General features: G+C 41.2%; 1 protein-coding gene across 1 annotated transcript; it reads right to left on the bottom strand.

The window, feature by feature from the left end:
- On the bottom strand, positions 1 to 12,859 carry CHGB (chromogranin B). Its single transcript, XM_042931572.1, has 5 exons — positions 12,704 to 12,859; positions 8,503 to 8,549; positions 7,897 to 7,990; positions 1,452 to 3,187; positions 1 to 364 (listed from the first exon to the last, which is right to left on the bottom strand). Exons 1-5 carry the CDS (start codon positions 12,750 to 12,752, stop codon positions 281 to 283), a joined length of 2,010 nt encoding a protein of 669 aa, XP_042787506.1. The 5' UTR covers positions 12,753 to 12,859; the 3' UTR covers positions 1 to 280.
- Between the last annotated feature and the right edge of the window lie 2,408 nt (positions 12,860 to 15,267).

The following is a 15,267-nucleotide window of genomic DNA, read 5'->3' as shown; positions in this document are numbered from 1 at the left end:
AAGACAAACATATTTTTTCAAGGATGATAGCACAATCATTGTCACAAGCATGTTAATATGTCTATTTTGCAAGAAAGGATATGCTGCAAGTCATGCTATTCATATTTTCAATAGCATTCTGGCAAAAATTAAAGCATTTCCAAATTGTGTCAAACATTTAATGAATAGTGAATTCTACTTTCTGCTCTTGGGTAAATAAATGGTGTCTTTCAGTGAAGTGGGTGGAAAATAGATAATGTGAGAGTTGCTTCTTTAAAACTGCCCTTTGCTCCAACAACCATCAGCCTCTTCGGTTGCCACTGAACTTCTCAGCTATTTTCTGTAGTTCCAAATCCATTGCAGCCAAGTTTTCAAGTTCTTTTTCCTAGAAAATACAGAAAAGTGGAGGCATGAGGTCTCAGATCAATTAGTTTTATTGTAGTTTGAAGGAGTATGAACAGAAAGGGGAATATTTGGTATGTTAGAAGTCATATGAGACACCCTACCATCAGTGGTGCTCAAAGTGTGGTCCCCTCACCAGAAGCATCAGCATCTCCAAGGAACTTGTCAGAAATTCAGATTCTCGGGCCTCACCCAAGGACCTACTCAATCAGAAACCCTGAAGGCTAGGAATCTCTTGAGATTCTTATGCACGTTCAAGTTTGAGAAACACCAACATAATATTAGGAAAAAATCATTGTTCAGGCTGGTACAGTTCTGATAATGTTAACTCTCCAAGATGTAAACTAATTGTTATAGTCCAGTAGCTGATAACAAAATGGGGTGATATCTTTAGCTGATAGACTAAAATGGGGTGCCTGGGTGACTGGGTTAAGCGACTGACTTCAGCTCAGGTCATGATCTCACGGCTCATGGGTTCAAGCCCCGCTCTCGGGCTCTGTGCTGACAGCTCAGAGTCTGGATGGAGGCTGCTTCACATTCTGTGTTTCCCTCTCTCTCTGCCCCTCCCCCACTCATGCTCTTTCTGTCTCTCAAAAATAAACGTTTAAAAAATTAAAAATTAAGATAGACTAAAGCAATTAATTTCTATATCATCTGTTCTTTCTTCCCCTGGGAAATAGTGGTGAAAAGTTAAATGACCAAGAAGACACCAAAATAGTGGTTGTCAACCTTGACTGAACAATGACTGGGAGCTTTGAAAAATCCTCATGCCCACGTAGTACCCAGTACCAAATACACAGAATCCCTGGAGGTGGGTCCAAACATCAGTAATTACTCAAGCCTTGCAGGTGATTCCAATGTGCAGCAAAGGTTGAGAAGCACTGCAGTAGGGTGAGTGCACAGGGATATGGACAATGGACTCAAACCCAGAGGTCATCTCCACTCTCTTATGGGGGTAGATTCTCATGGTAATTGATTCCCACCAATTTCTCCACATTAATATCAGATAGTCTTGAACATATCAACATTAACCATCTAAATTAATTTTAAGCAAAAGCCCCACACTGTACCTCTTCCTCTGTCAGAACTCCCTGGCTGGCCCTGTCCTTTTCATTTTCTGCTGCATGGCGTGGGCTCATCTGCTCCTCAGAGTCATAAAAGTCTGGAAATTCAGCTGACTTCTTCCTGTAGTGAAGGAGCTGGTCCAGTTCAGCCACTCTGTCATACTGCCTTTTCAGATCCAGTTTGGGGGGGAGATTCCTCTTCTCATAGCCCCAATTCACGTCCTCTTCGAAGGGCTTTTTCTCCCACAAGTCATAGTTGTATTCCGGGAAGAAGTTCTTCTCATTCAAGGTCAGCCCATTTTCTTCTTCACCCTCAAGAAAATTGTCATCCATGTTGTCTTTTCTCTCAAAATGGCTGCTCTTCCACTGAGGAGGGTCATAGTATGTGTTGAGCAGCTCCCCTAATCTCTTCCTCTTGTCAGTGGTGTGAAGGGGAGTATACTGTTTGCCTTGAAGCCTACCTTCTTCCCTGCTCTCTTTAGCATCTTCCAGGTCCTCCTGCTGCTGCCACTTCCCTTGGGCTCCTTCTTCACCATAGTTGAGGTAATTTCTGTCCTGCTCTTTCCACTCACCTTGTGGATGCCTCCTTGCCTTGTCCATCTGGCTTTCTTGAACACGGTAGTGTCCTTCACCCAAGAACCGTTTTTCTTGTTTATTGTCTGGAATGGAATATGCACCTGGTTCCCCTCCTCTTGTTCTATAGTGGTGTCCCCCTTCTCGGACCCTCTCTTCCTCACTTTCTTCATTATATCCATGTGCCATCTTGTCAAGCTCTGAGCTGGGGCCATTTCTCTTGTCCTCTTCCTGGCTCTCCTCACTGGGAGGTCTTGGAGCCCTGTAGTCCTCACTTCCTCTGCTGCCATATTGTCCCTGCTCCAGGTCCTCAGGAGCCTGGACAGCTGGGTAACTCCTCACTTCTTCCCCATATTCAGGTTCTTCTTCCTCTGAAGCCCTGTAGTGGGCTGGATGATGGTCCCTCCTTTCCCCTACACTGGACATGCCCACGTTTGACTCCGATTCCTCACGAAAGTGTCCCCTCTCATCGGAGGGAGGTTTCCCTTCTTGAGAGGACCTGTCAGGCCTGCTCCTCCCATGGTGGTGTCTTGGCTTCCAGCGTCGTTTGTCCACCTCAGGGCCAGCATCTTCCTCACTTTCCTCAGATTCTTCCTGGCTCCCAACTTGGTTTTTAGACTCTTGAAGGTGTTTCTCCTGGCTTCTTGTGTCCTCATGACTCTCCTGGCTACTCCTCTCTCGACTGTGTGTCATCTCCTCAGGAGGCCCAGCAGAGTGTATACCATATCTGGCAACTAACTCCTCTTTTTTCTTAGCAGTAGCCTGGTTTCTTTTGTTGAGAAAGGCATTTTGTGTCTCTTCTGGCTCTTCCAGGTTTTTCTCTTCACTGCCATCTTTCCCATGCTCCCTTTTCTGGTATTTCTCTCCCTCCTCTTCTTTCCTGTCCTCTTCCTTGGTTTTCTCAGAATGGTGTGTCTTTGCTTCTTTGGAGACTTGACCGTTAGAGGGGTAGAGGCCTCCTTGGGGTTCACCTGCTTCTTCTTGGCTATGCCCACCTCCTGCTGTGTCTGCCATTGTCAGGCCTTGGGTATCCTCCCCTGGGGTTCTTGTTTCCTCCCTACCAGAAGGCCTGTGGGCTTCTGAGGCATCAGCTGGGTTTCTTAACAACCTTACTTCAAATCGTGTGTTTTCATTTTCATTTTTCTCTTCATCTTTGACCTCTTTTCTACCTATCATGAAAATAAAAAAGCATAAGCATAACTTCAGAATTGCTTGTGGTTCAACAAGCACCAGCCTCAGTGATCACTGCAAAACGTAAGGACCTGAAAAATCACTTGAGCAATTGTTTGAAGTTTATTTTTGAGAGAGATAGAGTGAGCGGGGGAGGGGCAGAGAGAGCAGGAGAGAGAGAATCTCACTGTCAGCGTGGATCCCTGATGTGGGGCCCGAACCCACCAACCTCGAGATCATGACCTGAGCCAAAACCAAACGTTGAATGCTCAACCGACTGAACCACTCAGGCACCCCACTTGGGTAATTTTTTAAGTTAATGAAAAATATACTCAGATTACTTTTGAAAGCAAACGGTATGAAAGCTCCTTGGCTGTGTTAAATCTAATAATAAACTCCTTCTATTTTTACTTTTTTCATAGCACCCAACCAGCATTTCTCGGTACTATTAATGATAAAATGGAAATCCAAATAGAGATTTATGAAATGTTAGACTTTAGAGCCAGAAGAAACCTTTGAATTCATCTTGTTCAACCTCCTCTTTTTGCAGACAAAGACAGTGAAATTCAGAAAGGTGTATTTAGGGACCCTTCTTTCTATATTGGCTGTAAGTAAGATCTAAAAAATTAGCATTATGTAAATAGCTTTAACTAGAATCCAGCTAAATGAAGTTAAATAGCCAAAGGGAAACATGAGGATTCAAAGGAGGATGTAAAATTTTAAATTATTAGTTTATCAGCCTTTTTTTTTTTTTATTCAATCAACTGTGTAGACCCAAGGTAGCAGTAAGTGACAATATAACTTACTAACTGGTGACAAGAAGTGGGTATATTTCTTCCCTTAGAAAACTGTACAGCAGTAGAAAGAACCATTTCTTCCATCACTCGGGTCCTATCTGCCCAACATATTCTCAGATGTTCAAGATGAAAATCAGTATACTGAGTTATCTTTGTGTTTCATTAGTCAACAGTAGATGGTATAACTGGTATTTCAATTGAATGTGTTCTATCTTTTCCAGATGTCAGTAGCTCTTTTACTAAATCCTCCTTAATTCAGGGGAGTCCCATGAGAGGAGATATGCAGCTAACGCTGTCTGAATGATAGCTGGAAGGCCTTGAATTTCAACTTGTCACTGAGTTCAGACAGAACTCCTGAAGCCCAAGCCTCTCATAACTCTGGGGCTACATCTGCACTGTCCCACCATGCTATCAGCCTTTGGTGGCTACTCAGTATTTGAAATGCGGCTGATCCCAACTGAGATGAGCTATAAGTGTAAGATGCCTACCAGATTTCTAAGACTTTGTATGAAAAAAAAACCAAACATCTCAATTTTTCATATTGATTATATATTGAAATAATACTTGGGATGTATTGAATAATATACTATAAATACATTAGGTGTGGGGGCACCTGACTGGCTCGGTTGGAAGAACATGCAACTCTTGATCTCGGGGTCATGAGTTTGAGCCCCATGTTGGACATAGAGATTACTTAAAAAAAAACTTTAATAAAATAAATAAATCTATTGGTTGTATAAGAATTATATATTGAATAAAATGTATTAGATAAAAATAAAATATATTATGAATATTAATTTCACCTGTCTCTTTTTACTTTTTTAATGTGGCCACTAAGAAATTTGAAATTATATTTGTGGTTCACATTATATTTCTACAAAACAGTACTGATGAGTCATTTTGAACTGACGTTTGCAAAACTGGGTCTTTGTAAAAATGTCGAAAAAATAGCAGATGGTCTGTACCTCTCTGCTTAAAGCCCAGCCTGGCATGATAACATTCTCATGTTTTATGAATCAACTGAAATGTCTCTGACCTTTCACACCCAGACACCTAAGAGCTGGCGCCTTTCCAGTGATTTTGTCTTTTAAGAACCAGTGCAACATTGAGGCAGGTGAGGTTGTCCAAGTAGGCATAGGTATGCAAGGAGGCTTTGGGCAGAGACTGACATCATTCTGAGAGTCAGATGACATAACCCTGATCAGACAGGATCTCAGCTTTCCAGGGCAGGGGCTGTGTCTCCCCTTTCCTACTGCCTACTGGTCAGGAACAGAAGTATTTTTCTTTTTCCCCAGTTATATGTGTGCTCCCTGTAGCAGCTTGTGACTGAGGCTTAGCACTTCCTCCTAAATTTAGCTTTAAGTCCCCACAGGTGAGATCAGAGTACTGTGATTAGCAGCACATAGTCACTGTCAATCTGTAAAACCAAGGTGTGAAGCCCATCCTTACTTTCAAGTAAAAATGGGGGAAATGTACCTTCCATCCCTAACTTTCATGTTGCAAGGATAACCAGATTAACCTGGACAAAGAGATTCTCGTACCTATTAAGAAATGGACTATGTATTCCCCGAGGTCTCTTCAAGCCACAAACAGTGATTCTCTTCCACTCTCCCGGTGCTCATTTACTCAGTAAGCGTATGCTTGCTCCACAGACATGCTGAAGAGCGTGGGGAGTGGAGATGGAGATGAGCTACAGGTGGGAGGGAGAATTCATCCATCCAGCCGGCCAAAACCTCTACCGGTCTTCTGATCAGCTTAAGACATATCAGCAGGAGAGAAAACTAGAATCGGGCAGAAGCCACAAACTAGTAACCCAGAGGTGAGTTCTTTTTGGCCTAAATAGCATTTTTAGCAATTTCGAATTCAGAGGCAATACTCAAATACCAGGAGATATTGCTTACAAAACCAAATTTTCACTTCTCTTGAAAAATCCCCAATCTGATAATAAAGTCTATATTTCTCGGTTGGAGCAGAAAAATATCTCCCCCTGTACCCTCACCCCCTCCAGAAGGGACATGTATCTTCCAGTCTGTGAGTTACTTCCTATTCTGCCTTATTCCTTATGCTATCTGTCTGGCCCTGGCTGATGTCTGAGTCTGCAACCCAGAGGAGCTCTTAAACCCTTGTGTAGTTCTTGGGTGCAGTGTCACCAGGGTCCTGTTAGACATGAGTCATTAGATTTTAACCAGTTTCCCTGAGGCTGTCTCAAAGGACATCAAAAGACCCCAGGGCACAGTCAGTGATAAGGGGAGGCTAGAATTGCCATGGCCACAAAGTAAGGGCTGAGCAGGCAAGCAGAATCCGACATTCAACAGCTCTTCCTAAGCAATTACAGTTCTTTGATGACCTAGTATGGCAAACCCCACACTTTTGCATCCATCTGGTAAACGAAACAAAGAGAAGGGAGATAGTGAGATGGGTCTGCCCAGAGGAGCTGCCTTTTGTCCCTGCCTGAAGATTCATTCTGTTTGTACACATTCCCTGTAATGGCTGGAAAAGAAAGTTGGGGAGAAATTAAGAAAGAGATGTCTAGGCTGGGATTGGTAGGGAAGCTTCCTCCCATTGTTCATGGGGCCCTTGCAGACTCAGGTCCCCACATCTACTATAATTACCCTGAAGCCTCCAATGGTGGATTGAGTCCTGCTAGGTTACTCTTTTGGTCAATTGCCAATACTTGTTTTTACCATTTTATGTATGAGGGCTTGTGTGCAGCAATAGCAAGAGTATTCTCCTGCAACAAGAGATTTTGGAGGTGACAAGAAAAAAAAAAAGATCACCATTCCCAGCCTCACTAAAAATTTAAAAGCAGAGAAGGTGTTGAAGAGAACAGTGGTTTTTGGATTTGTTTGCATCAGTTTGACTTCATGTATAAAGGAGGCAGCATAGGGGCGCCTGGGTGGCTCAGTTGGTTAAGCATCCAACTTCAGTTCAGGTCATGATCTCTCAGTTCATGAGTTCAGGCTCCACATCAGATTCTGTGCTGAGAGCTCAGAGCCTGGAGTCTGCTTCAGATTCTGTGTCTCCCTCTCTCTCTCTCTGCCCTCCCTACTCATTCTCTCTCTCTCTCTCTCTCTCTCTCTCTCAAAAATAAATAAATGTTAAAAAAAATTTAAAAGAGACAGCATAGTTTTGAAAAATTGATCTTTTAATGTCAATGCCCAATGGATACTGCTTGCATTACTGTTCAGATTTTGTCTTCGACAGAAGTTGATTTGTATAGAGAATACATCCCACTCTAGATTCAGAAGGTCATTGCTCTGACTCACTGAATGCTCTGCTTTTACCCTCCCCTTTTTAGTTTCAGGCCTAACCTCTACCATTTGGTAGTACCTCCCATTCTAATCAGCTGTAAATGAAAATGGCTTAAACAATCTGTCGTGTAAAGAGGGCAGAAGTTTCCAAGTCGCCCTTCAAGCTTCTAACTTCTCACTGTCAGAAGAGCAGAAGGCAGGGAGAAGAATAATTAAGATCTACTTCTATCTTTTTGTCTTCCAACACTCCCAGAACACTTAACCCCTACTACCTAATAACAAATAAGCACTCCCCACACCTCCCTCCACCCAAGTAAAAGCCTGTTCTAAAAATCCAAACTCTGGAACCAAGGAATTTAAGAACTGATAGACATCTCAAAGACTATCATTGAGTTCAACTCCCTTATTTTACTTTGAGAAAATAAGCCCAGAAAGGCAAGAGGTCTTTCCCCATGGTCACACAGCTATTAAGTGGCAGATTGGGACTAGAAGCCTTATCTTCTATCTCCTCAGATACTAGTCTAGTCTGTACTCTTTCCATTGCATTACCCACTCCCCTGATTCTCCCCTCATTTGGAGGTAAAGTGGAAGCTGAAGTGGAGCAAGCAGGAGAAAGGATCACCTGAGGGACAAAGATCTCCTGCAGTGTAGGACACTTACTCTTTTTCAGGACTTGGCGACACTCAGGGGTGATGGGTGGAGCATTGGACTTCGACAGGGCATTTGAGAGGACCTCGATGATGCAGCGAGTCACCTGGGGGGAAACCCAAAAGCAGGTTGGCAAAAGCTGGTGTCACTGGGATGATGGCCTAACCCAAACCAGAGCTGCTGTAGAGAGAGGGTCGGCTCTGTGGCCTATACTGGTGTGGGATCCTTGGGGCAGAAATGTAGATTTACAGGACCATCATGAAATATCCCAGGCTTTTCCACAGAACACTGCACAATGGCACTGGGTCAAGATTACACAAGAGAAGAGAACTACCTCCCCACCCCCCCCCCACCACCATTTCTTGCAGATCCAAAGGAAAATAGTGGTGACAGCTATCCTCAGGAGCACTGAAGACACTGGGAAGGAAGTGAGATCCCAAGGCAGGAGGGACATCCTTTGCCCCCATTCCCTTAGGGATGAAAACCTGGCTTTGTAACACTATTTTGTAGGTTTTTTATTCTTGTTGTTTCTTTTGTTTGTTTGTTTGGTATGATAAGGAGTGGGAGAATCTAGAGTCTAGATGAAAGTCTACATTCTAGACTTCCATTTCAACTTACCATTTCTTCATTGTGGTTCCTGTTATCCACTGGCATAGAACTGACTGCTTTGAAGGAGAAAAAGAAAAGGGAAATGACTTGAGCTGATTTTTGGAAGCTGTGTGACCCCAAACTCACAAAATCACTCCCACTCCCTGCACATTACTTGGAAAGAGTGGCAGAGTCACAGCTGAGCAGAGTGGAGATAGCTGGGTAAGATTGGTCCAGGAGCCATAATTGCCCCAGTTGCTCATGTACACACACACACACACACACACACACACACACACACACACCTGTTTTCCCTAGCAATGTCTTAAACATGATTTAGAAATGAATACTATCTTATATGCAGTATAAATCAAATCCAGACCACAGACAAGGAGAGCTTCTGAGATACTGGCAATGTTCTGTTTCTTGATTGCGGTACTGATTACGCAGATGTGCTCAATGAGAGAAAAATTCATTAATCCATATACTTATGATCTGTGCAGTTTTCTAATTGGATATTATACTTCAATAAAAAATTGAAAACCTACTTTAAATGAAACCAGGGTACCCTCCTCAACCCTTATGCCTACCCAAAATGGGCAAAGATTTGTGATTCCCTCTACCTATTGCTGTCCCCACCAAAATATCCTCCCCACAACTCATTTCATTTTTGAAGTCATGGTTGTGACTATTTTACATAACTAATTACCTTGTTTTTACCCCCAGTCCTTTTTCTGAACAAGCTTGCTTACGCATGTGTATCAGTGTTGTGTTTCCCTTTCCCCATGTTGGCTGTAAACAGCAGGGGAGGGATCTGATTCTAGTTAATAATATCATATATGAAATAGGTGTTTAACAACTGGCTTATCAGAATATTTTTAAACAGTAAATTTTAATTTATTTAAATTAAATTTCATAAAATTTTGCTTGTTTTGAACCAGCGATTAAAGTGTCTTTGTCTTCTTAGGAAATGCTTCAAGTGCTTTTAATTTTCCAATGTCATTTTTTTTTCTTACAAAGCTGCTTTGATTCTTTTATCTTTCGCATTGACTCTGTTCTGTCTAAGCCCTTTCCATTGGAGAAGCTCAAAGCATTTACATGTAGGCCCATCTCCACAGTTCTCCTGACACTCCCTGGAGTGTACAGCTGCCATTATGGCTGAAGAAGCTCAGTGCACAAAATTCTTCTAGGTCCCTGAGACAAGAAAAGAGCTAGCTGAAGGAAGAGCAAAACTCAGACATCAGAGATGAAAGCTACTCAAATGCAATTTATTTTTAACCAGCAATCTGACCTCTCCTCCCCAAATGTTTACTCTCCAAGTCTCTTTAACTACCTGTCTCTAATCAGTTACACATCATCCCAGGCTCAACCTAGGAATAAAACACCTATTTCATGTACTTACCTTACTTAATTTTCTTTTTTAAAGCATGACTTGGGATATACTTCAATTGTTTCAAGAAGTCCAAAGCTATCCAGCATATTAAAACCATTTGAAAAATGTTTGAGAAGTGCCTAACAAGGTAAAAAGACCCCACTATCTTTCTAAAACATAGTTCAGACAAGATCCAGATGTCCTACCTTTGGCACCCAGGGCCCAATATACTGGCTAGATCATTATTTTATCTCCCAAATGGTTGTTATTGGGAAACATTTTTACTTTGGCATTTATTCTTTGCACCTGAATCTGTAAAATTCTCTAGAAAGAAATGACTGAATTACTCCTCTAATAAACTAGAAGGTGCCTTTTTAAAATCTAGCATTACTAAACCTTCTTTGGTAATGCAGTTTCTTGCTAATAACTTTTCTTTTTTTCTCCATATATGTAAAATAGGTGCTTTTATTAACTACTGGCATTGCCAAAGTATTAGCAGTTATCATATTTGGGAGGAGATAAATATTTTTCTTTTATCACTCTAAACAATTTTTGGTATATGTGCTGCTGAAGCAAGCACTCACTCTAAACAATTTATAGCTCATGTTTGTTATTGCAAACAGTCCTATTTCTCTGATTAAGGCTCTTCAGATTTATTTTTGATGGAAAGGAACTAAGGTCTCCTTATAAAAGTGCATTACGCACCTTGATGAGACACCTAAGTTCCACTGTATTTTTTCCAATGGAATCTGTAACAGCAAAGTGATAGTTAAACACACATTGATTCCCCTAAAGCAGTTTAACTTATTTTTGTATAAAGATTCAGGAGGCACCAAAGAAAACCCAATAATTATGATAAAAGTGAAGTAATCAGATGATAGAAAATCTTCAAATAATATTGTATGATAAACCTGAGAATAACTTGAAACATATGATATTTCATAAGACTATCAAACTAAGGTTTGATTCCAGAATAAAAATACAGCTAAAATTTTTAAAAGTTAAGCAACTTCATCTGAATGAAGAAACCATTTTACCCAGTATAATATAGATATCACGTAGTAACTTCACTTATATTAATTTTTAGAGTGCACATGTAGCTACTATGGAAAGGTATGGATCTCCCTTCAGAAGCTCTTAAGGGGAGGAAATGAACCAAATGGTTTCCTGAGGTTTTCTTCATCCCTGTGATTTTGCTAAATAACAAACTTTGCTTGAAAGCTACCATGTTTCATTTCCAGGCATTTGTGGATGGCAGGAATGGGCACAGGGGTTTCTTTCTAGAGTAATGAAAAACTTCTGACATTTGATAGTGATTACACAATGTCAGCATATACTCAATTCTGCCCTTTAAAAATGTGGGTTTTATGGCATGTGAATTATAGCTCAATAATTTTTTTGAAGAATGTGATGTCTCCATTTTAGCTGATATTAAAATATGAACCCATCTTAAAATATTCTCTTGCATAGGAGAGCTCTAAGTATTTTACCACTATAATAAAATAAATCTCTGTTTTGTTGTCTCTAGCACAATGTATATAGCATAGCAATAGCATTTTAAGCAATTTGTTTCTGAAAATATTTAAATTAAGAACATTTATAGGTAATTTATAAGAGTGACAAGAATGTTAGAAAATTTGAAATGCTTGTAGCTTGCAGTAAAATAAATTACCACTGGCTTTCATTTTATGTTTTTACATTTGGTATCCAACAATTGCTGTCAATGAAAGCTTTATATTCATGGATGGCAATACTTCAATTCCAGGTAAGAATCTCAATCTCAGATAAAGAACAATATCCTATGGAGTCATTAAAATAGCCACAGAAAACCTCCAGTTTAATCTGGTGGTGCATATTTACCTCCCAATGGTCTCAATACTCATAGAAATTTTACTTCAATACACATAAATACACACACACACACACACACACACACACCCCACACATTTTTTCCAATCTCCAGAGATCATTTCTTCAAGATTCAAAGTAGTTTGAAAGATTAATCCTGCAGTCTTCCACAAATAAAGAGACACTGTCAGATATCTACTACTTTAAGTTTCATCCTCCCAAATTGACTAAAATGATTTTTTTAATTTCTCCAAGGATATTTTGTGGTTATTTTATACTTGTTATTTTCCTGCAGTACAAAAGACAAAATATCTACTGCACTTTCCATTCATAACTTAAAAATGGATTAATTTGGGTATGAAATTACCTCTTCCCAGAAATGGAACTATAAAATAAAAAAAATTACATTAAGTTTGTACATAACATATACATGAACACACACATATAGATGGACATGTTAATTAAAAGATATAAGAACACATACGAGACTTACTTTCATCTCATCATGTTTAAATAATAATAATAAAGGAAATTACACAGGTGCCAACTAATATATAATACATGGACTCTTGTGTCTCTGTAGTCCTCTGGCTTTAAAAAAAAACAAAGAAATACTCCATTCCAGTTACATATTAAGGCTTTAACAGCGTCTAGACAGGTACAGAGAGAGTGACATTTTAGGAGGTAGCACAAAATGTGGGGTTTCCGCGGAGACACTGCACGTTTTCTTTCTATCTACAGGAAAACTCAGATATGAAAAGACTGAGACTCTTCTGGTTGGGCTAAGAAGACCTCTGGCTTTTTCCAAGTCAGACGATGAAGCGGGGAGTTGAAGGAAAATACCCAGCCAAGAGAAGAAATTAAGAATGTCAACCAAGATGGAAAAACCTTCCTTCCACTCAACCAACCCTTCCTCTCCCCCAGTGTCTACAAGCCAAGACTCCCGGAGCGCCCTGGAGGACCAAGGCTAGCGCTGTCCGCGGTGCTGAACAGCCCGCCGAGCCCACTCACCGGCCACCACTGTCGCTGCCAGGAGGCCCAGCAACACGGCCGGCCGCATGGCCCCGCTCTCCCGAATCTGCGCGGAGAAGAGGATGGCGACTGGACCGGTGAGTGGGATGCGGGAGGAAGGCGAGATAAAGATGCTCCGGGAAAGCAGCTGTGCGTCCAGGTCCCCGCGGTGTGGCGCGGTTGGCGCAGGCCCCGCTCTTTTAAAGGGCAAGCCAGGGCCGCAGGGCCGGGAGGGGCGGGAATCCAGGAGGCTGCGCCCCCTCCGCTCAGCGCTGACGTCAGGAGGCGGCCCCGGGGCCCGCAGCGCAAGTGGGAGGAAATCTACGCCAGTCCAATCTCCCGGGTGCTCGAGGTCTGGAGCGGGTGTGGGAGTGAGGCGGACGTCGGAATGAAAGTTTGAGGGGAGGCAGTGCAAATCTGACGCGAGGGGAGAGGCAGAGGTCCCGCATAGATTGCCCCAGCTTGTTCCTCATCTCGGTCCACGCCACCTTCAATGAGGCTGTGTATCGTGTGCAGTTTTGTTGAGAGTGTATCTAGGACTAAGTCTGGTTTGTGTCGCCACTACCCAGTGAAGTATCAATAAGACTCCTGCTAACTAGAGAGTACTAAACGGTGGGGGGACATGGAAGGAGCAATGATGGCTTTAAAAATAAAAGGTGCAGAGGGAGAATATGGAACCTGCTGTTCTTTTAAAATTTTAGTCTTAAATCTATCTACCCATTTTTCCATCTATCCGTATCTATCTACCTTTCTGCCTACCTACCTATGTACTATTTGTGATTATCTCTCTCTCTGAACACATAACATACACACACAGTGAAAAAAATTTTAAGTCACATGGCACAAAAGAGTTTACTAGAAACATCTCCCTTCTACTTCTATTTCCCCGCATTCCTAATTAACCCCCTGCAGAGTCTACTCTACCTAACCACTTTCTGTTGTTTAGGCTTAATTTATTTTGGAGCATATATAGCTACATCTTCTTTCAGATGGCGGCACTATATTACATTGACTGTATTAACTGGAGTTTATTTAACCAGTTCCCTTTCTGATGGGCATTCATTTAGGTTATTACCCTTTGGCCTTTAATTACTCCTTTACAACAGAGCCCTAGTGTCAGGGGCAGGTAATGTAATAACCTGCTTGTAGAATCTAGTATATCTCATAAGCACTGTTCATCCTCTCTGGCTTTAAAATTGAAATAGGAAGGCATTCTGTTTTATGTGAGAGGAAGGTGAAAACATCTTCCAGGATATTTTTTTTTTTATTTTTTTTTTTATTTTTTTTAATTTTTTTTTTATTTTTTAATATATGAAATTTACTGTCAAATTGGTTTCCATACAACACCCAGTGCTCATCCCAAAAGGTGCCCTCCTCAATACCCATCACCCACCCTGCCCTCCCTCCCACCCCCCATCAACCCTCAGTTTGTTCTCAGTTTTTAACAGTCTTTTATGCTTTGGCTCTCTCCCACTCTAACCTCTTTTTTTTTTTTTTTTCCTTCCCCTCCCCCATGGGTTTCTGTTATGTTTCTCAGGATCCACATAAGAGTGAAACCATATGGTATCTGTCTTTCTCTGTATGGCTTATTTCACTTAGCATCACACTCTCCAGTTCCATCCATGTTGCTACAAAAGGCCATATTTCATTTTTTCTCATTGCCACGTAGTACTCCATTGTGTATATAAACCACAATTTCTTTATCCATTCATCAGTTGATGGACATTTAGGCTCTTTCCATAATTTGGCTATTGTTGAGAGTGCCGCTACAAACATTGGGGTACAGGTGCCCCTATGCATCAGTACTCCTGTATCCCTTGGATAAATTCCCAGCAGTGCTATTGCTGGGTCATAGGGTAGGTCTATTTTTAATTTTCTGAGGAACCTCCACACTGCTTTCCAGAGCGGCTGCACTTCCAGGATATTTTTAATGTGACTTCTCTTAATCTAATGAGGAATCAGGAAAAAGAAGCAGGCATATGGGCACCAAAGAGAAACAGCTCAGAATCTTCTCTGATAACACAGGCTTTGAGGAATAGAGTGAACCATCATGTGGGGTCTTTTTTAGAGAAGGCAGATGTCTGCATGTACAACTAAAAGGAAGTTTCAGTGTCTTTTTCCTGAAAATCAATGAGGCTCAAATTCTTTATGCATGAACTATATCTTCCTGAAAAGGCTGGGAATGGTTTCCCCAGGACCATGGCTGCAGGATATTTAAGAGAATAGTCTTAAAAAGGATATTAGTGGAGCAGTTGGTAAAATTTGAATAAGATCTGTAGATTACATGATAAATATTGTATCATTACAATACAATACAGTGTTAATTTCCTGATCTTGAGAATTGTTCTTGTGATTATGTAAGAGAATGTCTTTGTTTTTAGGAAAGGCATGTTGAAGTAGCTAGAGATAAAAGGTGTCATATATACAACTTACCCCCAAATGTTTTAGAAAAATATAGAGTTAGAAGGAGGAAAAGAAAGAAAGAATACTAAGGCAAGCAGGGCAACATTTGGGAAATTGGGGTGAAAGGTATATGGGAATTTTTAATACTATTTTTGCATTTT

This window comes from Panthera leo, chromosome A3 (genome assembly GCF_018350215.1).
Source record: "Panthera leo isolate Ple1 chromosome A3, P.leo_Ple1_pat1.1, whole genome shotgun sequence".
Lineage (NCBI taxonomy): Eukaryota > Metazoa > Chordata > Mammalia > Carnivora > Felidae > Panthera > Panthera leo.
This window is presented reverse-complemented; position numbering and strand designations above follow the sequence as displayed.

Excerpts from the sequence above, each read along its gene's own strand:
- CHGB (XM_042931572.1), bottom strand. The coding sequence starts at position 12,752 with ATGCGGCCGGCCGTGTTGCTGGGCCTCCTGGCAGCGACAGTGGTGGCC. Across the intron at positions 8,550-12,703 it reads GGCAGCGACAGTGGTGGCCG|CAGTCAGTTCTATGCCAGTG; the intron begins GTGAGTGGGCTC and ends TCTCCTTCAAAG. Across the intron at positions 365-1,451 it reads GAGTTCTGACAGAGGAAGAG|GAAAAAGAACTTGAAAACTT; the intron begins GTACAGTGTGGG and ends TGTATTTTCTAG.